Consider the following 24,045-nt stretch of genomic DNA (forward strand, 5'->3'; position numbering starts at 1 on the left):
CTGGCTACTCCAACCTCAGCCAACAGCTCCGCCCCCCCGCAGCTACTTGCCCAAGCCTCTCCAGGTTCTCTTTCATATCGTCTGAGATCCCCAAGGATTGGAAAGCTGCCGCAGTCATCCCCCTCTTCAAAGGGGGAGACACCCTGGACCCAAACTGTTACAGACCTATATCTATCCTGCCCTGCCTATCTAAGGTCTTCGAAATCCAAGTCAACAAACAGGTCACTGACCATCTCGAATCTCACCGTACCTTCTCCGCTGTGCAATCTGGTTTCCGAGCCGGTCACGGGTGCACCTCAGCCACGCTCAAGGTACTAAACGATATCATAACCGCTATCGATAAAAGAGAGTACTGTGCAGCCGTCTTCATCGACCTTGCCAAGGCTTTCGACTCTGTCAATCACCATATTCTTATCGACAGACTCAGTAGCCTCGGTTTTTCTGATGACTGCCTTGCCTGGTTCACCAACTACTTTGCAGGCAGAGTTCAGTGTGTCAAATCGGAGGGCATGCTGTCCGGTCCTCTGGCAGTCTCTATGGGGGTGCCACAGGGTTCAATTCTCGGGCCGACTCTTTACTCTGTATATATCAATGATGTTTCTCTTGCTGCGGGCAATTCCCTGATCCACCTCTATGCAGACGACACCATTCTGTATACTTCCGGACCGTCCTTGGACACTGTGCTATCTAACCTCCAAACGAGCTTCAATGCCATATAACACTCCTTCCGTGGCCTCCAACTGCTCTTAAACGCTAGTAAAACCAGATGCATGCTTTTCAACCGTTCGCTGCCAGCACCCGCACGCCCGACTAGCATCACCACCCTGGATGGTTCCGACCTAGAATATGTGGACATCTATAAGTACCTAGGTGTCTGGCTAGACTGTAAACTCTCCTTCCAGACTCATATCAAACATCTCCAATCTACAATCAAATCTAGAGTCGGCTTTCTATTCCGCAACAAAGCCTCCTTCACTCACGCCGCCAAACTTACCCTAGTAAAACTGACTATCCTACCGATCCTCGACTTCGGCGATGTCATCTACAAAATAGCTTCCAAAACTCTACTCAGCAAACTGGATGCAGTTTATCACAGTGCCATCCGTTTTGTTACTAAAGCACCTTATACCACCCACCACTGCGACCTGTATGCTCTAGTCGGCTGGCCCTCGCTAGAAATTCGGCGCCAGACCCACTGGCTCCAGGTCATCTACAAGTCCATGCTAGGTAAAGCTCCGCCATATCTCAGTTCACTGGTCACGATGGCAACACCCACCCGTAGCACGCGCTCCAGCAGGTGTATCTCACTGATCATCCCTAAAGCCAACACCTCATTTGGCCGCCTTTCGTTCCAGTTCTCTGCTGCCTGTGATTGGAACGAATTGCAAAAATCGCTGAAGTTGGAGACTTTTATCTCCCTCACCAACTTCAAACATCTGCTATCTGAGCAGCTAACCGATCGCTGCAGCTGTACATAGTCTATCGGTAAATAGCCCACCCAATTTTACCTACCTCATTCCCATACTGTTTATATGTATTTACTTTTCTGCTCTTTTGCACACCAATATCTCTACCTGTACATGACCATCTGATCATGTATCACTCCAGTGTTAATCTGCAAAATTGTAATTATTCGCCTACCTCCTCATTCCTTTTGTACACAATGTATATAGACTCTCTTTTTTTTCTACTGTGTTATTGACTTGTTAATTGTTTACTCCATGTGTAACTCTGTGTTGTCTGTTCACATTGCTATGCTTTATCTTGGCCAGGTCGCAGTTGCAAATGAGAACTTGTTCTCAACTAGCCTACCTGGTTAAATAAAGGTGAAATAAAAAAATGTTTAAAAAATGATTGATTCTTGAAGGATACCATTTATAAATGCCTGATGAGCTCAGTTCAACTGAAATACCCAATCAGAACCCAAAACACAAGCTTGTTTTACTCCAAATGTTTGTATACAATGTAAATGTAAACAAACACTGTACAGCCTCAAAACATTTTTAAAACTATACTTTTGATATTGTGCATGGTCAGTCATTGCATCCATAGCTCTGTCTATCAATTTTGAGTGTAGTTACATTTCTACAGGCCCATCCCTCAGCTTTTAACTGAAACACAGGCGAGGTGGCCGCTTTGTTATAGTTTCAATTAAGGATTCTAGCTTTCATTTATGTACTGTATGCCATATCTTTCAATGCAGCAATATTATATTACAAAATTGATGTAATCAGTTCTATTTAGGTGCTTGTTAAATGTAATCAAGAAAGATAAAACACAAAGCTCAATTGAAATAACACAAACTGCTACTTTTGGGTTTAAGTTGTATGTTCTTTATTATTATTTGTAACTGCCATGCCTATCACATGCCATATTCAGAGGTTCCACAGAGCAAAGAAGTTTAAGAGCTGCACCAATTGTGATTACCCAAGCAATCAAATAAACAAACAACCAAACAATCACACAAAAAACAATCGAGTAACATAATGTCTTGTCCCCCCCTGAAAAATCGCACAACAAAGCCGATATTGATTGTCAACTTACAAAGCAAACACTTATTTTTCAGTATCCATGACATGGGACACTGCAACACATTCAAGGTATATATATGCCTTAGGTACAAAACTCTGAACTTAATCATTATCAACCTTGCAAGCTGTTCCGTTCCAAAAATATTTTGCAACTAGTTTACTTCTCAACGTACTGGAGGTGTCTTGCTCAGTACTTCTTGGTCTACATACATCAATAGTTACCCTCTCCCTTTAAATGGTAATACTATCTTCACAATCAATTGAAATACATTCATCCAATAAATCAAACATTTCATAATTTTATACAAAACTCTATGACATGACACACAAGCAGCCATAAAAGCAATCTCATACCTGACCATGGAATTCAACTAGAAGAATCCTGCTTAAATACTTAAATCAACTTCATGACACACATCTGCCACATCACTTCATGATTATACCACAATTAATATATAGCATACAGTACCAATCAAAAGTTTGGACACACCTACTCCTTTAAGGGTTTTTCTTTATTTGTTACATTGTAGAATAATAGTGAAGGCTTCAAAACTATTAAACAACACATACAGTGGCTTGCGAAAGTATTCACCCCCCCTTGGCATTTTTCCTATTTTGGGATTTTTGTGGGGTTTGTATCATTTGATTTCCACAACATGTGTACCACTTTGAAGATGCAAAATATGATATATTGTGAAACAAACAAGAAATAAGACAAAAAAACAGAACTTGATCGTGTATAACTATTCACCCCCCCTCTCAAAGTCGATACTTTGTAGAGCCAACTTTTGCAGCAATTACAGCTGCACATCTCTTGGGGTATGTCTTTATAAGCTTGGCACATCTAGCCACTGGGATTTTTGCCCATTCTACAAGACAAAACTGCTCCAGCTCCTTCAAGTTGGATGGGTTCCACTGGTGTACAGCAATCTTTAAGTCATACAACAGATTCTCAATTGGATTGAGGTCTGGGCTTTGACTAGGCAATTCCAAGACATTTAAATGTTTCCCCTTAAACCAGTCAAGTGTTGCTTTAGCAGTATGCTTAGGGTCATTGTCCTGTTGGAAGGTGAACCTCCATCCCAGTCTCAAATCTCTGGAAGACTGAAGCAGGTTTCCCTCAAGAATTTCCTTGCATTTAGCTCCATCCATCATTCCTTCAATTCTGACCAGTTTCCCAGTCCCTGCCAATGAAAAACATCCCTACAGCATGATGCTGCCACCACTATGCTTCACTGTGGGGATGAGGTTCTCGGGGTGATGAGAGGTGTTGGGTTTACGCCAGACATAGCATTTATCTTGATTGCCAAAAAGCTCAATTTTAGTCTCATCTGACCAGTATCTTCCTCCACATGTTTGGGGAGTCTCCCACACGCCTTTTGGCAAACACCGAACATGTTTGATATTTTTTTTCTGGCCACTCTTCCGTAAAGCCCAGCTCTGTGGAGTGTACGGCTTAAAGTGGAGCTTTGCAGCTCCTTCAGGGTTATCTTTGGTCTCTTTGTTGGCTCTTTGAATAATGCCCTCCTTGCCTGGTCCGTGAGTTTTGGTGGGTGGCCCTCTCTTGGCAGGTTTGTTCTGGTGCCATATACTTTCCATTCTTAAAATAATGGATTTAATGGTGCTCCATGGGATGTTCAAAGTTTCTCATATTTTTTTATAACCCAACCCTGATCTGTACTTCTCCACAAGGTTGTACCTGACCTGTTTGAAGAGCTCCTTGGTCTTCATAGTGTTGCTTGCTTGGTGGTGCCCCTTGTTTAGTGGTGTTGCAGACTCTGGGGCCTTTCAAAACAGGTGTATATATACTGAGATCTTTGTGACACTTAGATTGCATACAGGTGGACTTTATTTAACTCATAATGTGACTTCTGAAGGTAATTGGTTGCACCAGATCTTATTTAGGGGATTGATAGCACGCACCACGTTTCCATTTAATAAAAACATTATTGTTTTTAACAAGTTATTATTTTTCATTTCACTTCACCAATTTGGACTCTTTTGTGTATGTCCATTACATGAAATCCAAATAAAAATCCATTTAAATTACAGGTTGTAATGCAACAAAATAGGAAAAACGCAAATTGGGTTGAATACTTTTGCAAGGCATTGTATGGAATCATGTAGTAACCAAAAAAGGAACTTCTAACTGGTACTCTATCTACACAATAAATATATTTTGTTATATATACTGTTTCAATGTTTGATAACGAAGATAGCAAAACTTATAATCGATTAACAAAATGTAAAAAAAAAAAAAGTGAAACCTAACAGTTTCATAAATTAACATTTACTTAATCTGCGTGGATGTGACATTCACCTACATACATTTATTTTCTGAGTAAGTAACCATTTGGCAATATACCCAAAACAAAAATACATTCTTTCTCCAAGCATCATCCTAATTTAAAGGTGAGGACCTGCATTATGAATAACTGATGAATAGTTTGCAATCATATGCATTCTTACAGTAAAAAGCTGTGGTTACACATTGCATTAACATGTGGTTGTCGTCATCCAATCAAGATGACCCAATATCTGATCGAGATTTGTTACGCCTACACATAGGAATAAAATGTGTCTCATCTGCCCACGTCAATTCAATATTGTGACCAGGTTCTCTGGTCCCGTCCTGTATGCAAATTAATCCAACCTGCCTTGGACCTCCCCTTATGACACAAGCTGTTTAAATCAACAGAAAACAGCACAAGTTTATAGTCAATAGTTTTATACTCTCATCATTACAACCTTTGTTTGTTACCCAGCGATATAAGACATAATAGGCTACTGTCCCAATAACCTCGATCTGTCCACAGCCGTAGTAATAAATATTCAGAGAATCTCCCATCCCTGACAGTCACCACACAAACGAGCTAATTATCTGGATGTGTGTACAATTAATGCACAGTATAAATACAAATGACAGGCCCTAATGCACAGAGTAGAAACAGAAACATGTTAAGTTACAGAGTAACTACAAATTGCATCTCCGAATGGTGCATCGCATTCAACCAAACAGGCCTGGACAGGTGATATTTAGGCATTGATGTTTGCATGCGTCTTTATATTATTTGTAATCTTGTATTGTAAATAACCTTTAGTATAGGCCTAAACATTACCAAATGAAAGAATGTGACATGCTGGGAGAACGATCGTGGTTTAGTTTTCTCCAAATCATTGATCAGTGATAATTCACTAATGAAACCTCTAATATGATAAGCTATAGCAAAACGAATGGTGAAATTAGGAAAATGCATGGATAAAAGTGGCAATCGATAAAAAGTGCAAAGGAGCACACATGTAAAGCAAATACTATTGCTTTCTAAAAGGAATAAAGCGTCAATCTGAAAGTAGCCTTAAGAGTCCTTCGTGTTTGTAGCCTACAGTATATAGTACAGTGGCCTCGTTCATGCTTACAGAAAGCTATGCACCTTTACGCATCAGTTTGGACATCTTCTGCACTGTATTCATAGCTCGAAAATGCTCAAAGATAAAATTACACATGTACTAGATGTTAAGAGAAGATACAAGATACTTGGATACAAGAGGTTTAGATAAAACAATTACGAGCTTGTGAGTATTAAAAAGAGAGAGCAGAGGTTTGGAACTTTGAGCTGGCATCCAGCCCTTGAGAAACATGTATCACACCATGAAATACACAAATAACTATTCTGTTATTGTCTCATTACAAGAACATTCTCTGTAGGGACTCTATGGTGGAGGCAGAGAGGTTGTTAATATCTCGAACCATTGCTGGATTTTGTGATTTTATGTCCATTTGTCTGAAAAGCTAAACTCACAACTCATCTCACCAGGTTAGGGGGCCAAGGGGGTTGTTCGGGGCTTGATCCTAGGACCTTTCTCATATAGATTAGGCACCTCCTTTCATGCAACAGCTCCTGCCTTCATGCATTTGAAACATGAAGCCGTGCTCACTGTGTGACCGGTGTCATGGGAGATGGGGGTATAGGGCTGGTGGGGGACTGGGATGAGCTTTGGTACGACCGAAGGAGGACCTTGTGCTTGGTGGCCACACCCGCCCGCAGCTTCTGCTGCTTGTCCAGGTAGTCCTTGAGGCGTGTGGTGGTAAAGGTGAGGGTTTGCCGCCGCAGCCGCATCAGGTAGGCGTCCTGGAGCCATGAGTTGTTGTAGCAGTCCTTGATGGAAGGACGGGCCCTGAAACAGAGGTCACTCCCAGGGTCAAGCAGCGCCAACTCAAAATCACAAACTATCCCACAAGGGACTGATAATAAATGCGATACGACAGAAAAATACAAATTCTATCATTCATTCATTCATTACGGGCTATGGCAGCCATTGGCAGCAATGTTGAACGGGTGTAGGTGTGAGGACTTAAATTCCTCAATCTTGCACTATCTATCAATGGCAGCAAAATATGTGTATAGATCAAGTTAACAACATCCAATGATTTGTAATTTTTCCGGTGAGTAAGATGCAGCGGTGAGAAAGTAGTTGTCCCCCTACTTTATTGATATGTCAAAGACAAATAAGAACTTGCCAATGTTAGTGCGGACAGTACATAATATAATTAATTGACCAATTCATCAAAAGAAAACGGCACTTAATTGGTATCAATTATCGCTTACCAAGGGTAACTACAGAGGACCTTTTTAAAAAACAGAGAGGCACTTTGAGACACGTTCTGGTAGAGTTTTCCCACATCAAACTTGGCTGCCAAGATTCTGGCTTCAGTCTCCTGTGGATCATTCTCCATGAAAGGCAACCTGCCGCTCAGCCTGAAAACATTTGAAATGGGTTTGGAATAGGTTTGACAGAGCACTTAAAATAAACAAATTAACACAGTCAAAGATTAATGTGTAACAATTTGTGATTTTAGATATTTAAATTCACTTTAAATAAAGTTGTCCAGCTGTAACACTGTGTAGATGGCCGCACTTTATTGTCATTTCCGTTTCAGCTCAGTCAACTCAGGAAATTAAGTGAAAGTTAATTAATTAATTAAATAACACCCTTACAGAACTGTAAGAAGACTATTGACAGTCATGAATGGTATGGTTTGAATGAACTGGGAATTGGCTTGAGTTCAAATGTGTTCAAGTGGCATTGGCCCAAAGCCTTGCTCGTACTCACATGATGAAGGTCAACACGCCCACACTCCAAATGTCAGCCGGAGGGCCCACCACATCCCCCTTCAACATCTCGGGAGCTTTAGGGAAAGGTTAGGAAAAATAAAAAAAGGTTAGGGAAAGGTTAGGGAGATAATGTCTGGGCATTCAGCTATAGGAGGACACATAAAGGGACACAATTAAGGTGTGTTTACATACCTGGTATTAACATATGATTAATTGATCAAGTATGATTAGATCATAATCTATTTATCGCTCTGTGCATCTATACATGGTATTATAAGCTGACTCTTACTGTCTGTGTCGGCATTGTGCCACAGAGACAGAGCGGTGGACTACAGAGCATTGGCTGCACAGAACACATTTTAATATGTTTGAAAATGTTCATATTGCCCAAGTTTACAAGTTTTCACCTTCAATAAATATTCTTATACACAAGGATTTCCTATTATACATGTTTTATTGATAAGTTGCTAAAATAAAAATATTCAGCCCCTGTGTTTCAACCCTCAGGAATGGGTTGAGACGCCGCGATTTAGATAATCCTCACGACTTACACATATACTCCAGAGTTCCAACAGGAGGGCTGAACTGCTTGAGGAAGAGTGGGTCAAAGTTCTGGGCGCTTCCAAAGTCTATGATCTTCACCATGTTCATGTATGTGATGATGATGTTCTCCGGCTTGATGTCTAAGTGAAGGATGCGGCGGTTGTGCAGGTAGTCCAAACCTTGCAGAACCTGAATGATGTAGCCCACCACGTCATCCTCTGAGTAGCGGAATCTGGGGGGTGGGGGGACAAGAGGGACAACAAAGGATGAAAGGGTCAATTTAATTTCAATTCTGTCAATTGAGGAAGTTAACTGAAATTCCAAATTCCTGTAATTTGATTTGAATTGAATTAATTTGGGTAAAAAATAATTCTACAAGATGTGCATTGCATTCTCAGAGGATAGCACTTAATTGAAACACTAATTTCCAAAGTGGTCCTCGATGGTAAATTGCTTTTCAATTACAAAATTTGATGGAATTGACCCCAACTCTGACCCAGGAACACTATACAGAGCAAAAGCAATCATCACGTACAAAAATATATAACAGAAATATTCCATTTATTTCCATAAGTTGGTACACCTAAGGATTTGTGCTGTCTGACCTGTCGATAAGGCTGTAGATGAGCTCTTTCCCACTGCAGCACTCTGAGATGAGCACTAGATAGCGGGGCGTGATGTAGGCCTCGTGCAGAGCCATGATCTTATCGTGGTGGAGGGACTTGAGGATGTTGTACTCCTGCAGCACCGTCTGTTTGTTGTCTGTCTCGTAGGGCACGATCTTAGCCATGAACAGGTTGCCTGTGGCGTTCTCTCTACATTCTCGGATCACGCCGAAGCGGCCCCTTTAAGACAAACAAAGAGAAAACAATCTTGAGGTGACACTTTTTTAAAAGCCTTCAGGTATTGTGTTTTATAAGCTGTTATGAGTGTACAAACCTTTAAAATTTATTTTTAATAAGGCTTATAATATATGATGTCTCTCTAAATTTATCAACATTACACCTGACTCAATAGTAATTCTAACTGAATTATAGAAAGGTCCATTTTCAGTGGGATGCATAAAAAATACAATAATTAATAACAATAATATTATGGTAAGACAGTCTTGAGGGAAATACCGTCTCTAAAATATGAAAGAAGTTGATGTCTACACTGTTTCCTTCACAGTCATAACCCCATTCAATGTTATAATCCTGAAATTGCACAATATTGAATAGAAAACTCAAATCTATGCAGCTGTTTGATTGGGTTACTTTCTTGCATAGGTTACACAGTTCATTAAACCACTGTGGGAGCCTAATCCCTCAGCACATCACAGTGGGAGCATTGTGAACATTTCATTTTCTATGCTTCCTTTACCTGGCCTTCTCATCCATGAAGGTGTATGGTTTCTGGGGCACTCCCTGGCGCAGGGTGCTCTCACTAGGTCGTCCACCCAAGGCCGTTCTGCATCCTGACGGCGTCATACGTGTGGGTGTAACCCCACCCTCCCCTACTGGACTCGTGCTGGAAATTAGCATGACTGGGGATGAGATGGCGGGTGTGGCGCGAGGTGTGGCAGCCAGTATTGGTGCATACATGGGCACAGACAAAATGGGTTTACAGACGGCGGGCAGAGGGGCCACAAGTGGGGGCGGGGTCTTAATCATGGGCGAGACGATATTGACGGGACTTTGGGGTTTGGGGAGAACGATAGGGGGAGTGAGCTTGGTTATGATTGCTGGTTGAGACGGTGTAGGTTTCGTGACGTTGATGTGGAGGGTCTTGGCTTTGGCCGGGGCTGGGGCGTGCTGAGCCGGAAGCAGGCTTTGGATCTCAGGGATGGCCAGGTAGGATGGGACCTCACTAATAATCATGGGGGTGGAAGCAGCGCTGGTTGGGGTCTGAGGGACTATGGGTTTGGAATCAATAGGTTTAGAGGCGGGGATAGTAGCGATAGGCTTGGCCGGTAGTACAGCAGAAGAGGAAGCGGAGGCAGACGGGGTCTCTCTGAATGGGGCAGAATATGGGGCGGGGTGCACCCCTTTACTAGGCGCAGGCTTCAAGGAGGGGACGGTCATTGTTGACGTTTTGACCACTGGTGCTGCAGGGACTGTCTTCACAACGACTGATCCACTGCATTTTGTTGGCACTGTTGATTCAGAATAACACCGTTTTTAGTGTCACTTTTTTCCCTCTCGTACAATGATATAAAAAAATTATACTTTTCTATGACACTTTCATATTTGATGGAGAGAATAAGAGTTTACAGGAGTTTGTCAATCTCCAGGTTTCTCAAGCACATCATAGTGTACATGTGTGCAAACATTTAAACCACAGAAACACTCAATGTGATTTCTGTCATACAATGTGATTTTTATCTATTCATATTACTAATAGTTATTCACTAGAAAGTAGTACATACCTGAAGCGTCTAGGCACTCTATCTCTGAAAGGTTACTGTAGGGTCCTTGGCCTGCCTTGTTCACACACGCCACTCTAAACCTGAAGATGCCCTCTCCTGGCAAGTCAACCACATTGTAGTAGCAGTCAGCCACTCCTGTGGCCACGATGAGCCAGCTACTCTCAGCTGGGGGAGAAAGACCATAGACATATTTTCATGTGTTCATTTTAATATATAATTAAGAAAGACACATTTCAATCATTGTGAGAGAACAAGGCCATGGAAAGAAGTTGCATGAATCATTGGGGTAATACAACTGTGATGTCTGTCAGTGATTGAACAGAACAGCACTGCAATATTGCTAACGACCACAAGAGGGAAGTAGTGCGTTGGACTACATACATTTGGCGTATGTTACAACTGCATTTGGACAGTATGGCTTTGAAATTATACTAACAAAGTAGTGTGTGAGTGTGGCTGAATCCCAAATCACCCCCTTCCCCCACCCTTCGGCTATACATTTGCGAGTCCACGCGTACCTCCGCCATATACAGAAGTGTCCCAAAGCTGAGACAGTGAAAATGATTGAGGGTCTAGGGGCTAATTAGATTGATAGCTACTTTAGCCAAGCAAGCAAGGCTGCGGGCTCCAGAGGGAAGGGGTATCCCAACATGCTCCGCAATATATTTGGAGTTTGCGCAATTTCATACAAAAGAATTGAGAGGCGTGCCTAATTATATTTTATGTGCATTTGTTTTTATCGGATTTCAAAGCTTGACACAACACCTCCCAAATGAAATGGTTAACTGTTACAGAGGTTTCTATATTGTACATTTATATATTGTATATTGGAATTTGTTCATTTGAATTTCATTTTTGTTTTATTATTTGAATCTGGAACATAAATTGCATCATTCAAGTCACAAATGTGTCCTGAAGTTGATGAGTTTATTGATCTCCTCGCCACTCTCTGAAAGTCTCCCTCAGTTTTTTCAGCAACAGTTGACAACGGATGGCCCTCTGAGAGAGTTGGTAGGGGCGAGGGGGTGGTTTGGGTCACCATGACTCACCCTCTGCTTTTCTCTCCAGAGAGTAGGTGCAGGGGGGCATACTGTCTGAGGGCTTCCAGAGGACCAGGGCAGTGTTCTTATAGCGCTGGGGAACCTCAGGAGTCCCAGGACGATTGGGTAAACCTATGAGGGCAGAAAGGTATTATCATCATTGCAACTCAATCCTATTCAATCCAAATCAATAAATGCGTTATGCCTAATATAATGCCTCAGGTAAAGAAGATTTCCAGTTGCGAGAGAGTTTGTCTAAAGATAGATTCATATAAAGTTGATGGTAATTAATTTAGTATCATTTTGTGAAGTAACAGAATTCAAAATGAATTTTCGCTAAACTAGAGTAGGTTAGTTGCTGTGCTGGTCAAGGGGTCTATCCACACCTAAATAATAGAAAGTGAAACATTGTCATATAGAAAACCAAGAAATAACAATGAAATAATAATAATTTTCTCTGTCTTTTTGTCTTTCTCCACCACCCCCCCCCCCCTCTCACTCACTCACTCACTCACTCACTCACTCACACACACACAGAGAGAGAGATTCTCTCCCCACAAAAACATTTTTTTTTTCTAATTTATATAAAATAAAAATACATGGAAATATCACATTTACATAAGGATTAAGCTTTTAAATTATATAAGATACTTGTATGTTCATGAATGTTTAATATTACGATTATTTATATGAATTGCTCACCCAATATGAATTGCACATCCAATTTCACCGGATGTTGTCGGCTGGTGTCCCGCTAGCTGGACACCTATCCCTAATTAATTAAACCACCTTTGACAGTGATTACAGCCTTGAGACTTCTTGGGTATGACACTAAAAGCTTGGCACACCTGTATTTGGGGAGTTTCTCCGATTCTTCTCTGCAGATCCTCTCAAGCTCTGTCAGGTTGGATGGGGAGCATCGCTGCACAGCTATTTTCAGATCTCTCCAGAGATGTTCGATCGGGTTCAAGTCCGGGCTCTGGCTGGGTCACTCAAGGACATTCAGAGACTTGTTCCGAAGCCGCTCCTGTATTGTCTTAGCTGTTGGAAGGTGAATATTCACCCCCGTCTGAGGTCCTGAGCACTCTGGAGCAAGTTTTCATCACCTAAAGTGTTTAGGTTCATTTTGGCAATCTCCAAGCAGGCTGTCATGTGCCTTTCACTGAGGAGTGGCTTCCGTCTGGAATCTAGCTCTAGGAAGAGTCTTTGTGGTTCCAAACATCTTCCATTTAAGAATGATGGAGGCCACTGTTTTCTTGGGGACCTTCAATGCTGCAGACATTTTTTAGTACCCTTCCCCAGATCTGTGCCTTGACACAATCATGTCTTGGAGCTCTACATACAATTTCTTCAACCTCATGCCTTGGTTTTTGCTTGACAAGCACTGTCAACTGTGGGACCTTAGTCAGGTGTGTGCCTTTCCAAATCATGTCCAATCAATTGAACTTAACACAGGTGGACTCCAATCAAGTTGTGGAAACATCTCAAGGATGATCAACGGAAACAAAATGCACCTTAGCTCAATTTCGAGTCTCATTGCAAAGGGTCTGAATACTTAAGTAAATAATGTATTTCTGTTTTTTGTTTTTTATACATTTGCAAAAATTTAAGAAAACCTGTTTTCACTTTGCTGAGGAAATTAGTATAAGGCTGTAATGTAACAACATGTGGGAAAAGTCAAGGGGTCTGAAAACCTTCCGAAGGCACTGTATATACAATCTTGAACAAATGCACTTCAATAGCTAGCTTGATTATCTAACTGTGACTGATTTACCATTAGCTAATCTGGTATTGTAGCAGTTATTCTCCACGCCTCCAAATTCAATTTGTAGAAGGGATGTTGCTACAACTAGCCAGGTGAGCTTATATTAACCTAGCTAATTAACTACACTGACACGTTGACAACAGGCAGTACTCATACTCAGGGGGAGGAGTTCAGTGGTGTTGTTGCTTGCTTGGGCCAATGCAATACTGCAGAAATCAGGAAAGTTCAAATCAAATGAATTGCACTGCATAATCAATTTCAGACACTTAGGGATGATTTTGGTTTGATATTTAACATATGCTAATTTGGGGGACATTGACAGGTATTGTTTTTGGACACAATTGCTAAAGTTAGCATTTAGCGACAGCAGCCAGGTAAACAAAACCAAGGCATCATCATGGATTGCTGTTTCTCCTTGTCCACTGACTGCTGACTGCTTACAGGGTAAGGAAACCAATATTAAATATTTTCATTGGGAATAATTTCAAGAAATTAAGGGCTTTAAGGATTACCAGATGCCAGTCTGGTGTACAAGCGGGAGCTTAGGGTGTCATTCTCTCTGGCAATAGCCGTGGGGATGTGAGACTCCGATACCATCTTGCCCTTCTTGCTAGCACTGGTTAGGCCCCAATGGTCCCATCGGGACCTCCTTCCTACCTCTGCCCCTGCTGGAGGGAACAAATATAACTCAAACTGAAATCAACAGAAATAGTAACGAAGAAAAAGGTGAGGTTAGCACACAAAGTGAAGCCTCTATTGGAAGTTTGTTTTTTGTTTTCTTGTATGTCATCTCAGTACGTAAGAACAAAGGTTTGCTTGAGGAAGGATGTGGGAAGGTTTGCATAATTATAAAAAAAAATGTGTTTTGAGTCTCTTACATTTACCAGTTCTCAAATGAACCTGCATCCTTAAAATTGGATTCAAGCACCACATAATAGTGACATTGTGTCTGTGCGGTGAAAATGCACCTTTTCATTGTTAAAATTACATTTAGTCTAATTCTGCTAAGTAATCATCTTGAAATTAACACATATGACCTTTTCAGGTGCAGGGGGAACATGTTAATTCAAAATAAATGTTATTTCTATGTTTGATTGAACATTTTCAAGGCAAAGAAGTCTCGTACCCTTGGATGCTCTCTCCGACTTGATGCTGAACATAGATTCCATGGACTCTGAGGAGGTTCCGGTGCCTGACTGAGAAGCCAGCTGGTTTTGAGGGATACCGGATCCAGACATACTCTTTAGGCTACGTCCCTCAGAAGTCGACCTGTGCATAATGGAGAACAGGGGTGTCTTCTTGCTCTCTGGCTTGTTGGATTCCCTTTCCTCGGACGCTATCCTTCGCTCCTCAGAGGCGCTGCGGATCCTCCTGGATATCCTGGACACCGTCGATTCGATCTTCCTACGCATGGCCATAACCGGTGACTCGTTGGGCTTTTCCGGCTCCTTGTCCTCCTGCTCCGCCTCGGCTTCTATTCCCCCATCCATCCTCATCGTCTCCACCTCCTTCCTCTCCTGGGAATGGGATCCTCTTCGGCTGCGGAGAGCCCAGGAGAGCCGGCGCCTGGGAGTCACTGGTTCTTCCTCCTTGGGCTTTTCTTCCTTGCTTTCGGTTGAAGGAGTCCTCTTGAGATGCATGGAAAGCCTTCTCATAAAGCCTTCGTCCTTCTGGGTCTCGCAGAGATCCTGCACAGACTTGGATTTCTCCTCCAGTCTCCTGGGGACAAACACAAACGGCGCTCCAATGGGCCCAGGGCAGTATACATCTTCGCCTGACTTGGCAGAGTCCAAAGAGGCTACTGGTTTATTCTCAGGCTTTGACCAGTTGAGAAGTTGCAGGCCTCGCTTTAGAGAATACTCACGCTTTTTGAAGCGGGCCTCAAATACTTCCTCAGAGGCAATGCCGTAGAGGATTTGTCCCACTGGCGAGAGCTCAGACTGTGGTGTAGTGCATGGGGAAACCTTGGGTGGACTCGGTTCCTTGGGCTCGGGGGATGCCACCCTTGAATAGACTGCAGGCTGTTCCCCTGGTGTGGATAGCAGAGTGACTGGCTTTGTTGGGCCCGGGACAGATGTAGGTGTTTTTATAAATGTTGGTGCTAGAAATGGGGCTTGCACAGGGACTGGAACAACCACAGGGGTGGAGTCTGCTAACAGAGGGCTAACTAGGGGCTGAAGCAAGGGGACCATGATGGTCTGCATTATACTAGTGTACGCAGAGGTCCTACCATCTGGGAGCACAGTTAGGGCAGGTGGAGAGGGAGTCATAACATTTGCTGGTGCGCTTGAAGATGCTGGTGCTGGCGTGACCCTATTAGAACTTGTAGTAATGACCATCTTAGAAGATTTCACTTGTGCCTTCAGTTCCTTTTCTACTTTTTTTACTTCTTTTTGTACTTCTTTGTGTACTTCTTCAACTTCCCTAGCTTTTTCTTCAACAACAGGAACAGTCTCATTTTCCTCAATCTCTTCTTTATCTTTCTTCATTTGTTCCTCTAATTTAAGAACCCTCACAGGAGGGCTATACTCCCTCCAAGGAGGGATAGGCTCCCTCGGGGCCGTGTACTCTGGTTCCATCATCGTTTTTGGATGAATGGACTTCTCAGTCTTAATCTCCTTGTCTATTGATGAGTCCTCTTCCTCCATCTTAGTTTTCGTCTCATGTTCCCTAGGCACTGAGCTTGGTGTGGGAAGTTTAGGGGTAGGTTCCATGAGAGTCACGGGACAGGAGTCATTATTGAATGGCTCAGTGAGAGCAGACATGGATATGGCCTGCTTTAGCCTTCGCTCCTCTATCTGAGCCAGCGGGATTTCCAGTGGTACCCCGGTGCGTCGGTGCAGGGGAACGGGCTCTGCATCATCTCCTTGACTGAAGGAGGCGCTCTTGCGAAGGAATTTGGGTTTGAGCACGTCCACTCTGGGCTCGTCGCTGGAGACTGCCTTGGTTAATGGAGGAACCCATAAGCGGGTAGTACGCGAGTAGCACTCCAGCAACGACGACCGCCACTTTCCATCATCCATACCCAGTGTCTCCAACAGGGGTCCTCGCAGGCCGCTCATTTTCTTGTCCACAGAGCCACCTCGGAGCAACCTCTGCCTCATCAGCTCCAGTTTGTGAGCATAGTCCTCTTGACTCAGAGGACCTGGACTCACGCTCCTCCTAGGGAACTCCATGGATACCGCCTTTCTGAGGACTTGTCCGCCTTTTTCAGTGATTTCGTTGTCTGCTCTATCTTCTGGAACGATGTGGAGTAGCAGCGCACTGTCAGCAGAGCCCCCTCTATGCAGCTGCCCCCTTCTGGGTCCACCCTCTTGCTTGTCCAACTCCAAGCTCGAGCCTCTGCACAAGGGCCTTCTAGCATTCTCAGATACTTGCGCCAACTCTGCCAACTCCTCATCCGAGGACCCCTTGTCATTTTCTTGCGTCAAACTCTTCCTGGCGCGCCCCCTACCTGTGGAATCTCCAGCCTCTTTCTCTTTCCCCATGGATTCACACTGCATCGCCTCTTGGCTATGGGTGACTGCTGACCCTGAACTTTCAATAGTGCCGTTTGACCGGCTTGTGCCTTCCTGGATCTCGTTTAGAGACATTCTTGATCCGGAGAACTCCATACTGAGTGGCATTGGAATGAAGGGCAGCCTGTCAATATCTTCGTCGGAGTCAGAGGACGATGATGGTGGGGGTGAGCCCTCATTGAGGTGTCTGGGAACAGCGATGGAGATGTGGCTGGATGAGTCATTCAGCAACTCAGTGATTGGCCTCATGACCATTTTGGATTTGTAGCTGATAAGGGACCGCTGCAAAAGACGGACCAAATATAAGGTGGAAGGAGATACAATTCAATAAAAAAAAAAAAGCTTTGATGACAAACCTGCCACTTTTGGCGCGCCACAAACTTCTTGAGGGTCTCTGTGCTTATTGCCTTCCCCTTGGTAAGGGTCTGTATGAAAAAAAATAGATGAACATGTGTAATTTTTAAATTGCTCAATATTTTACCAAATTACACTACATGACCAAAAGTATGTGGACACCTGCTCGTCGAACAACATTCCAAAATCATGGGCATTAATATGGAGTTGGTCACCCCTTTGCTGCTAAAACAGCCTCCACTCCTCTAGGAAGGCTGTCCACTAGATGTTGGAACATTGCTGTGGGGACTTGCTTCCATTCGGCCACAAAAGCATTAGTGAGGTCTGGCACTGATATTGGGAGATAGGCCTGGCTCACAGTCAGCGTTCCAATTCATCCTAAAAGTGTTTGATGGGGTTGAGGTCAGGGCTCTGTGCAGGCCAGTGAAGTTCTTCCACACCGATCTTGAAATACCATTTCTGCTTGGACATCGCTTTGTGCATGGGGGGCATTGTCATGCTGAAACAGGAAAGGGCCTTACCTAAACTGTTGCTGCAAAGTTGGAAGCACATAATCATCTAGAATGTTAGTGTATGCTGTAGCATTAAGTTTTCCCTTTACTGGAACTAAAGGGGCCTAGTCCGAAACATGAAAAATAGCCCCAGACCATTATTCCTCCTCTGCCAAACTTTACAGTTGGCACTATACATTCGGGGCAGGTAGCGTTCTCCTGGCATCTGCCAAACCCAGATTAATCCGTCGGACTGCCAGATGGTGAAGCGTGATTCATCACTCCAGAGAACGCAGAGAACGTTTCAACTGCTCCAGAGTCCAATGGTGGTGAGCTTTACACCACTTCAGCAGACACTTGGCATTGCGCATGGTAATCTTAGACTTGTGTGAAGCTGCTCTGCCATGGAAACCCATTTCATGAAGCTCCTGACAAACAGTTATTGTGCTAACGTTGCTTCCAGAGGCTGTTTGGAACTCGGTAGTGTGTGTTGAAACTGAGGGCTTGTGAGCTTGTAGGGCCTACCACTTCGCGGCTGAGCCGTTGTTGCTCCTAGACGTTTCCACTTCACAATAACAGCACTTACAGTTGACCGGGACAGCTCTAGCAGGGCAGAAATTTTACGATCTGACTTGTTAGAAAGTTGACATCCTATGACGGTGCCACGTTGAAAGTCACTGAGCTCTTCAGTATGGCTATTCTACTACCAATGTTTGTCTATGGAGATTGCAATGCTGTGTGCTCAATTTTATACAACTGTCAGCAACGGGTGTGGCTGAAATAGCCACTAATTTGAAGGGATGTCCACATACATTTGTATATATAGTGTATATGATGATGCATCTGTAGTCAGAACAGATCCCTGAAGCAATTGTGTGTTGTGCGTCACATATGAGTCAAAGTTTACATGTCTCACCTTGAACCATGGATGACGGAGACCCTCTTCTGTATCAGGCCTCCTAAAGGGATGGCATGATTCCATTTTACATTTGATTTCTAGTGAGGGTGAAGAAGCCCACAAATGTATAAGAACTAAAGAAACGTGAATCTAGAAGAGACACATCCTATCTTGACAACTGCAACCGTGCTTCTACACCTGCATTGCTTGCTGTTTGGGGTTTTAGGCTGGGTTTCTGTACAGCACTTTGAGATATCAGCTGATGTACGAAGGGCTATATAAATAAATTTGATTTGATTTGATTTGATTTGATTTAAATTGTCTTGAACATGTATTCAATCAAACGCATGATTTACCTGAAATTTGAACTAGCACATGGACATCTCAAGTTTTGGCCTGAACATGTTAAAATCTATAGTTGCCACTCACAGTCTGTCTGCCACCAGCAGTTTGATGATGAATCCCTTGGCTTCTCGGCACAGGTCAGTGAACATACTCTCCTCAAAGGCCACATTGTAGTTCCTGATGTTGAGCACGGATCTCTGGTCATTCTCTCCAGCAAACGGAGACACTCCAGTCAGGCTGAATTGCAGAAACACCTGTGAACATCTCTTCCTCTCACTAATTGTTCACTGATTTCTAGAGCCACGTTCCAATATTACTGCAGGTCGATGGCATGTCTGATAGGGTCTCTCTCATAGCAATACAAATAGGAATCAACAGCTACATATGTGGTGTTAATTTATCCATTGGCTTGTAAAGTGTGCATATGCATAAATCCATACTTAATAACTTCTAGTGACACCCCATCCCGGATCCGGGAGTGTAATCATCGACTGACACGAATTAGCATAACGCAACGGACATAAATATTACTAGAAAATATTCCTATTCATGAAAAGCACAAGTGAAATATATTGAGACACAGCTTAGCCTTTTGTTAATCACCCTGTCATCTCAGATTTTCAAAATATGCTTTACAGCCAAAGCAAGACAAGCATTTGTGTAAGTTTATCGATAGCCTAGCATAGCATTATGTCCAGCTAGCAGCAGGTAACTTGGTCACGAAAATCAGAAAAGCAATCAAATTAAATAGGAACGCAGAGCTTTCAAAACATGAGGCACTTCCAGATTGGACTTTTCTCAGGCTTTTGGCTGCAATATCAGTTCTGTTATACTCACAGACAATATTTTTACAGTTTTGGAAACTTTAGAGTGTTTTCTATCCTAAGCTGTCAATTATATGCATATTCTAGCATCTTGTCCTGACAAAATATCCTGTTTACTTTGGGAACGTTATTTTTCCAAAAATGAAAATAGTGCCCCCTAGTCACAAGAGGTTTTAAGTTGTAATTAATAATCTTATGGGATCACACCAAATTTAAGACACATTTAACATGTACCTACCACAGATATGTAATGACTCCAATCGGCCTGGAAGAAAAAGCAGAGAATTAGAGAGGATCCATTTGTGATATGTATCAAGTTTTTAACACTTTCATGGCCTTCAGCGTTTTTACCAGATGTCAGTTGCCTTGGACACAGGAGTTTGGTTGACAATTTCTGGGGCAACAAATTCTGGTGTGCCGTATTTGCAGTACTGAGCCTCGTCGGGTGTGAGCTCTATGGCGTTTCCGAAATCGCAGATGCGGATTTGATCACCATGGTGGTCTGCCATGAGGATGTTATCAGGCTAGGGGGAAACCCAAAAGATGAGGTCAGAGTTCAGAATAAAGATCATCATATTGACAAATTACTGTATTCAGGGGTATATATTCCTTGTTTAAACGGACACCTGCAAAACAAAAAAAAACACAGTACTAACCAGAATCCCTCTCGTGACATATCTTTAAATCTCTCTTTTCAGTGAAGATGTGTTTACCTTGATATCCAGATGGATGATATTTTGATGGTGAAGGTAGTCCACACCCTCCAGCAACTGTCTCATGCAAGAGCGGATCTGCAGGTATACCAAGCATAGGTACAGTCAGGTCCATAAATATTTGGACAATGACCAAGTTATTATTTTAGCTCTCTACCACAGCATATTGGAGTTGAAATTAAATAATGAATATGAGCTGAAAGTGCATACTTTCAGCTTTAATTTGAGGGTATTTACATCCAAATCAGATGAACAGTGTAGGAATTACAAAACTTTTTTATAACTGAACCCCCTCCCTCTTTTTAAGGTACCAAAAGTAATTGTACAATTGGCTGCTCAGCTGTTCCATGACCAGGTATGTGTTATTCCCTCATTAGTTAATTTACAAGTAAGCAGATTTGGAATCGGTCTAGAGTGTGGCATTTGCATTTGGAATTGGTTGCTGTTAACCCCCAATATGAAGAAGTCCAAAGAGCTGTCACTGCAAGTGAAGCAAGCCATCATTAGGCTGAAAAATCTAAATAAACCCATCAGAGAGATTGCACAAATATTAGGTGTGGCCAAATCAACTACTTGGTGCATTCCTAAAAAGAAAGAATGCACTGATGAGCTCAGGAGCACCAAAAAGCCTGGAAGGCAACGGAAAACAACTGTAGTGGACGACAGAAGAACTCTTTCCCTGGTGAAGAAAAACTCCTCCACAACAGTTGGCCAGATCAAGAACACCCTCCAGGCGGTAGGTGTCTCTGTGTCAAAGTCAACAATCAAGAGAATAATTCACCAGAGTAAATACAGAGGGTTTACCACAAGATTTAAACCATTGGTAAGCCTCAAAAACAGGAAGACCAGATTAGAGTTTGCCAAAGAACATCTTAGAAAGCCTGTAGAGTTCTGGAACCACATCCTATGGACAAATGAGACAAAGATCAACTTGTACCAGGATGATGGAAAGAGAAGAGTATGGAGAAGGGAAGGAACTGCTCATCTGTGAAACATGGTGGAGGTAGTGTTATGGCGTGGGCATGTATGGCTGCCAATGGAACAGGTTCCCTTGTATTTATTGATGATGTGACTGCTGACAAAAACATCAGGATGAATTCTGAAGTGTTAAGGGCTATAGTATCTGCTCAGATTCAGTCAAATGCTTCAAAACTCATTGGACGGTGCTTCACAGTGCAGATGGACAATGACCCGAAGCATACTGCGAAAGCAACCCAATACTTTTTTAAGGCAAAAAAGTGGAATGTTCTGCAATGGCCAAGTCAGTCACCTGAACTGAATCCAATTGAGCATGCATTTTACTTGTTGAAGGCTAAATACCCCAAGAACAAGCAGGAACTGAAGACAGCTGCAGTAAAGGCCTGGCAGAGCATCACTAGGGAAGAAATCCAGCATCTGGTGATGTCTATGGGTTCCAGACTTCAGACAGTCATTGACTGCAAATATTTGCAAATAAGTATTAAAACACACAATTTAATTTATGATTATGTTAGTTGTCCGGGGGGGGGGGCTTATGTATATAAAAAAAAATGTAATTCCTACATGGTTCATACAATCATTTTTACAAAACCCTTAAATTAAAGATGGAAATCCACACTTAAAACACATCTTGATTGTTTCCTTTCAAATCCATTGTGGTGGCGTACAGATCCAAGGTGATGCAAATTGTGTCACATTCCACTTATGGACCTGGCTGTATTACAGTCATTACTCTATGGTCCATGTTATAAAGATACGATGGGAGACACAAATTCTTATACAATAAGAGACACGGGGTGGTTTGGTCATATCAAGTTTTACCCAAAGTCACATTTACTCCTGTAAAAGTGTGTGGATTTACTTGGTTTTCTTTGTGTCTGCTTAGAGAATAATTCTAGGGGCCAGGTTGGTTGCTACAGGCAAGAGTTCAATGATCTTTCAATAGAGGTCACTGTTCTCATGACCTCATAATGAAGTCCTTTACTGGAAAATTTGCTGCAAGCTTATATTTTCGCAGGCAAATACATTTTGTGGCAAACTGTTGAGGCAAATTTGTGGTGACTTGTGAAGTTCTGGCAAAAAATTCTGGGAAACGTGTGGCAAACATTCTACTGCTTGCTGAATATTTGCTGCAAACTCATTATGAATATGCAATGTAATATAACTTTAACTTTAACTTTTCACAGAGAAAACTAAACATACTAAATGTATTAAATATTCTAAACAACATGTATTCAATGTCTTAAGAGATAAAAAAAAAAAAATCCAATATAACTTGAAATAATCAGCATGCTAATGAAAACAAGAGCAAAGACTGAATATTTCATAAATAAATAGTTTTAATCTTCTTATGTAACTACAACATTTACATGAGAGAAATGTGAAAACTACAGGGATGTCAACTACACAATTTACTTGAGCCAAGCGATAACTGAGCAATGAGCTTTCAACCAATGGATGTTTAAAAAATAATTAACAAAATTGAAATAATTTAAAACAACAAAAACTAAATCAAACCCAGTTCAGAACTATTGCCTTTTTGAGTGAACTTTGGAGCTGGGGGCCCTGTGGAAGTCCTTTGTCCAAAGCTTGTTGAATGCATGCACTGAAACAATCAGAAAACACAAAACAAAAACAATATTAGGATACTGAAAACAATTACTGAAAACATTTTCTATTTTTAAATGGTAGGCTTTGGAAAAACGGGGTCAGCTGTTACAAAGTTGCCTTGATGTTGCTATGCTTCTCATTAAACTGGCATTCTCTATATTTATCAGCAAGGAAACAATGTTTCTGCCTTGTATAAATGCTATGTAAACAAAAGATGCAGCTAGAATAAACTGGAACTTAGGCCTTTTAAATCTACCAGAGTATAAAAGATTTGCACAATTGATTCAAACGAATCATCTAATTATGATATTCAATCTAGACTGTTGTCTCCTATTTGTCTCTTCTTCCTGACTCAGGTGTATAAGGCTTGGGTGGAAGAAAAGCAACATAAAATTGAGTTGTGCCTAATATGGCAATTTGTATTATTGTTCCAAAATGAAGTATTGTTAACTTACATCTAAAAGCCAGGCATGCAAAAAGCCTTGACCAGCTGCACATACAGTATATTGCTCTGTCCCCAGTTTGATTTAACATATATTTCTCTGTCCTCAGTTATCGCTTGGCCCAATCTGTATTTTTGACTAGTAACTGATTTCTTCTAGAAATAATGAGGTAAGAGACAACACATGATCAAGATGAGCTAGCTACTTGTTTGAAGAAATGAAAGATCTAATTGTTACAAAGAATGAATGTATGGGCTACATTCATGAGAATAATACATGCATTTATCTTTGTGAGCTATACTCGGCCGTCTCAGGATGGTAAATTGGTGGTTGAAGATATCCCTCTAGGGGTGTGGGGGCTGTGCTTTTGCAAAGTGGGTGGGGTTATATCCTGCCTGTGCCCTGTCCGGGGGTATCGTCGGATGGGGCCACAGTGTCTCTCCCCCGACCCCTCAGCCTCCAGTAATTAT

At 42.2% G+C, this 24,045-nt stretch overlaps 1 protein-coding gene across 1 annotated transcript in view; it reads right to left on the reverse strand.

The window, feature by feature from the left end:
• Positions 1 to 6,428: 6,428 nt before the first annotated feature.
• The window catches only part of LOC139380049 (striated muscle preferentially expressed protein kinase-like), a 215,872-nt gene continuing 198,255 nt past the window's right edge, over positions 6,429 to 24,045 (reverse strand). The window contains 16 exon segments of the mRNA XM_071122517.1: positions 6,429 to 6,707; positions 7,139 to 7,288; positions 7,644 to 7,719; positions 8,197 to 8,420; positions 8,794 to 9,033; positions 9,551 to 10,322; positions 10,596 to 10,750; positions 11,635 to 11,767; positions 13,913 to 14,065; positions 14,527 to 17,200; positions 17,275 to 17,343; positions 18,680 to 18,722; positions 19,091 to 19,243; positions 20,069 to 20,095; positions 20,182 to 20,354; positions 20,544 to 20,621. Coding sequence (XP_070978618.1) covers positions 6,464 to 6,707; positions 7,139 to 7,288; positions 7,644 to 7,719; positions 8,197 to 8,420; positions 8,794 to 9,033; positions 9,551 to 10,322; positions 10,596 to 10,750; positions 11,635 to 11,767; positions 13,913 to 14,065; positions 14,527 to 17,200; positions 17,275 to 17,343; positions 18,680 to 18,722; positions 19,091 to 19,243; positions 20,069 to 20,095; positions 20,182 to 20,354; positions 20,544 to 20,621 — 5,364 coding nt within the window. The 3' untranslated portion in view covers positions 6,429 to 6,463.

Source organism: Oncorhynchus clarkii, chromosome 22 (assembly GCF_045791955.1).
Source record: "Oncorhynchus clarkii lewisi isolate Uvic-CL-2024 chromosome 22, UVic_Ocla_1.0, whole genome shotgun sequence".
In the NCBI taxonomy this organism is placed as follows: Eukaryota; Metazoa; Chordata; class Actinopteri; order Salmoniformes; family Salmonidae; genus Oncorhynchus; species Oncorhynchus clarkii.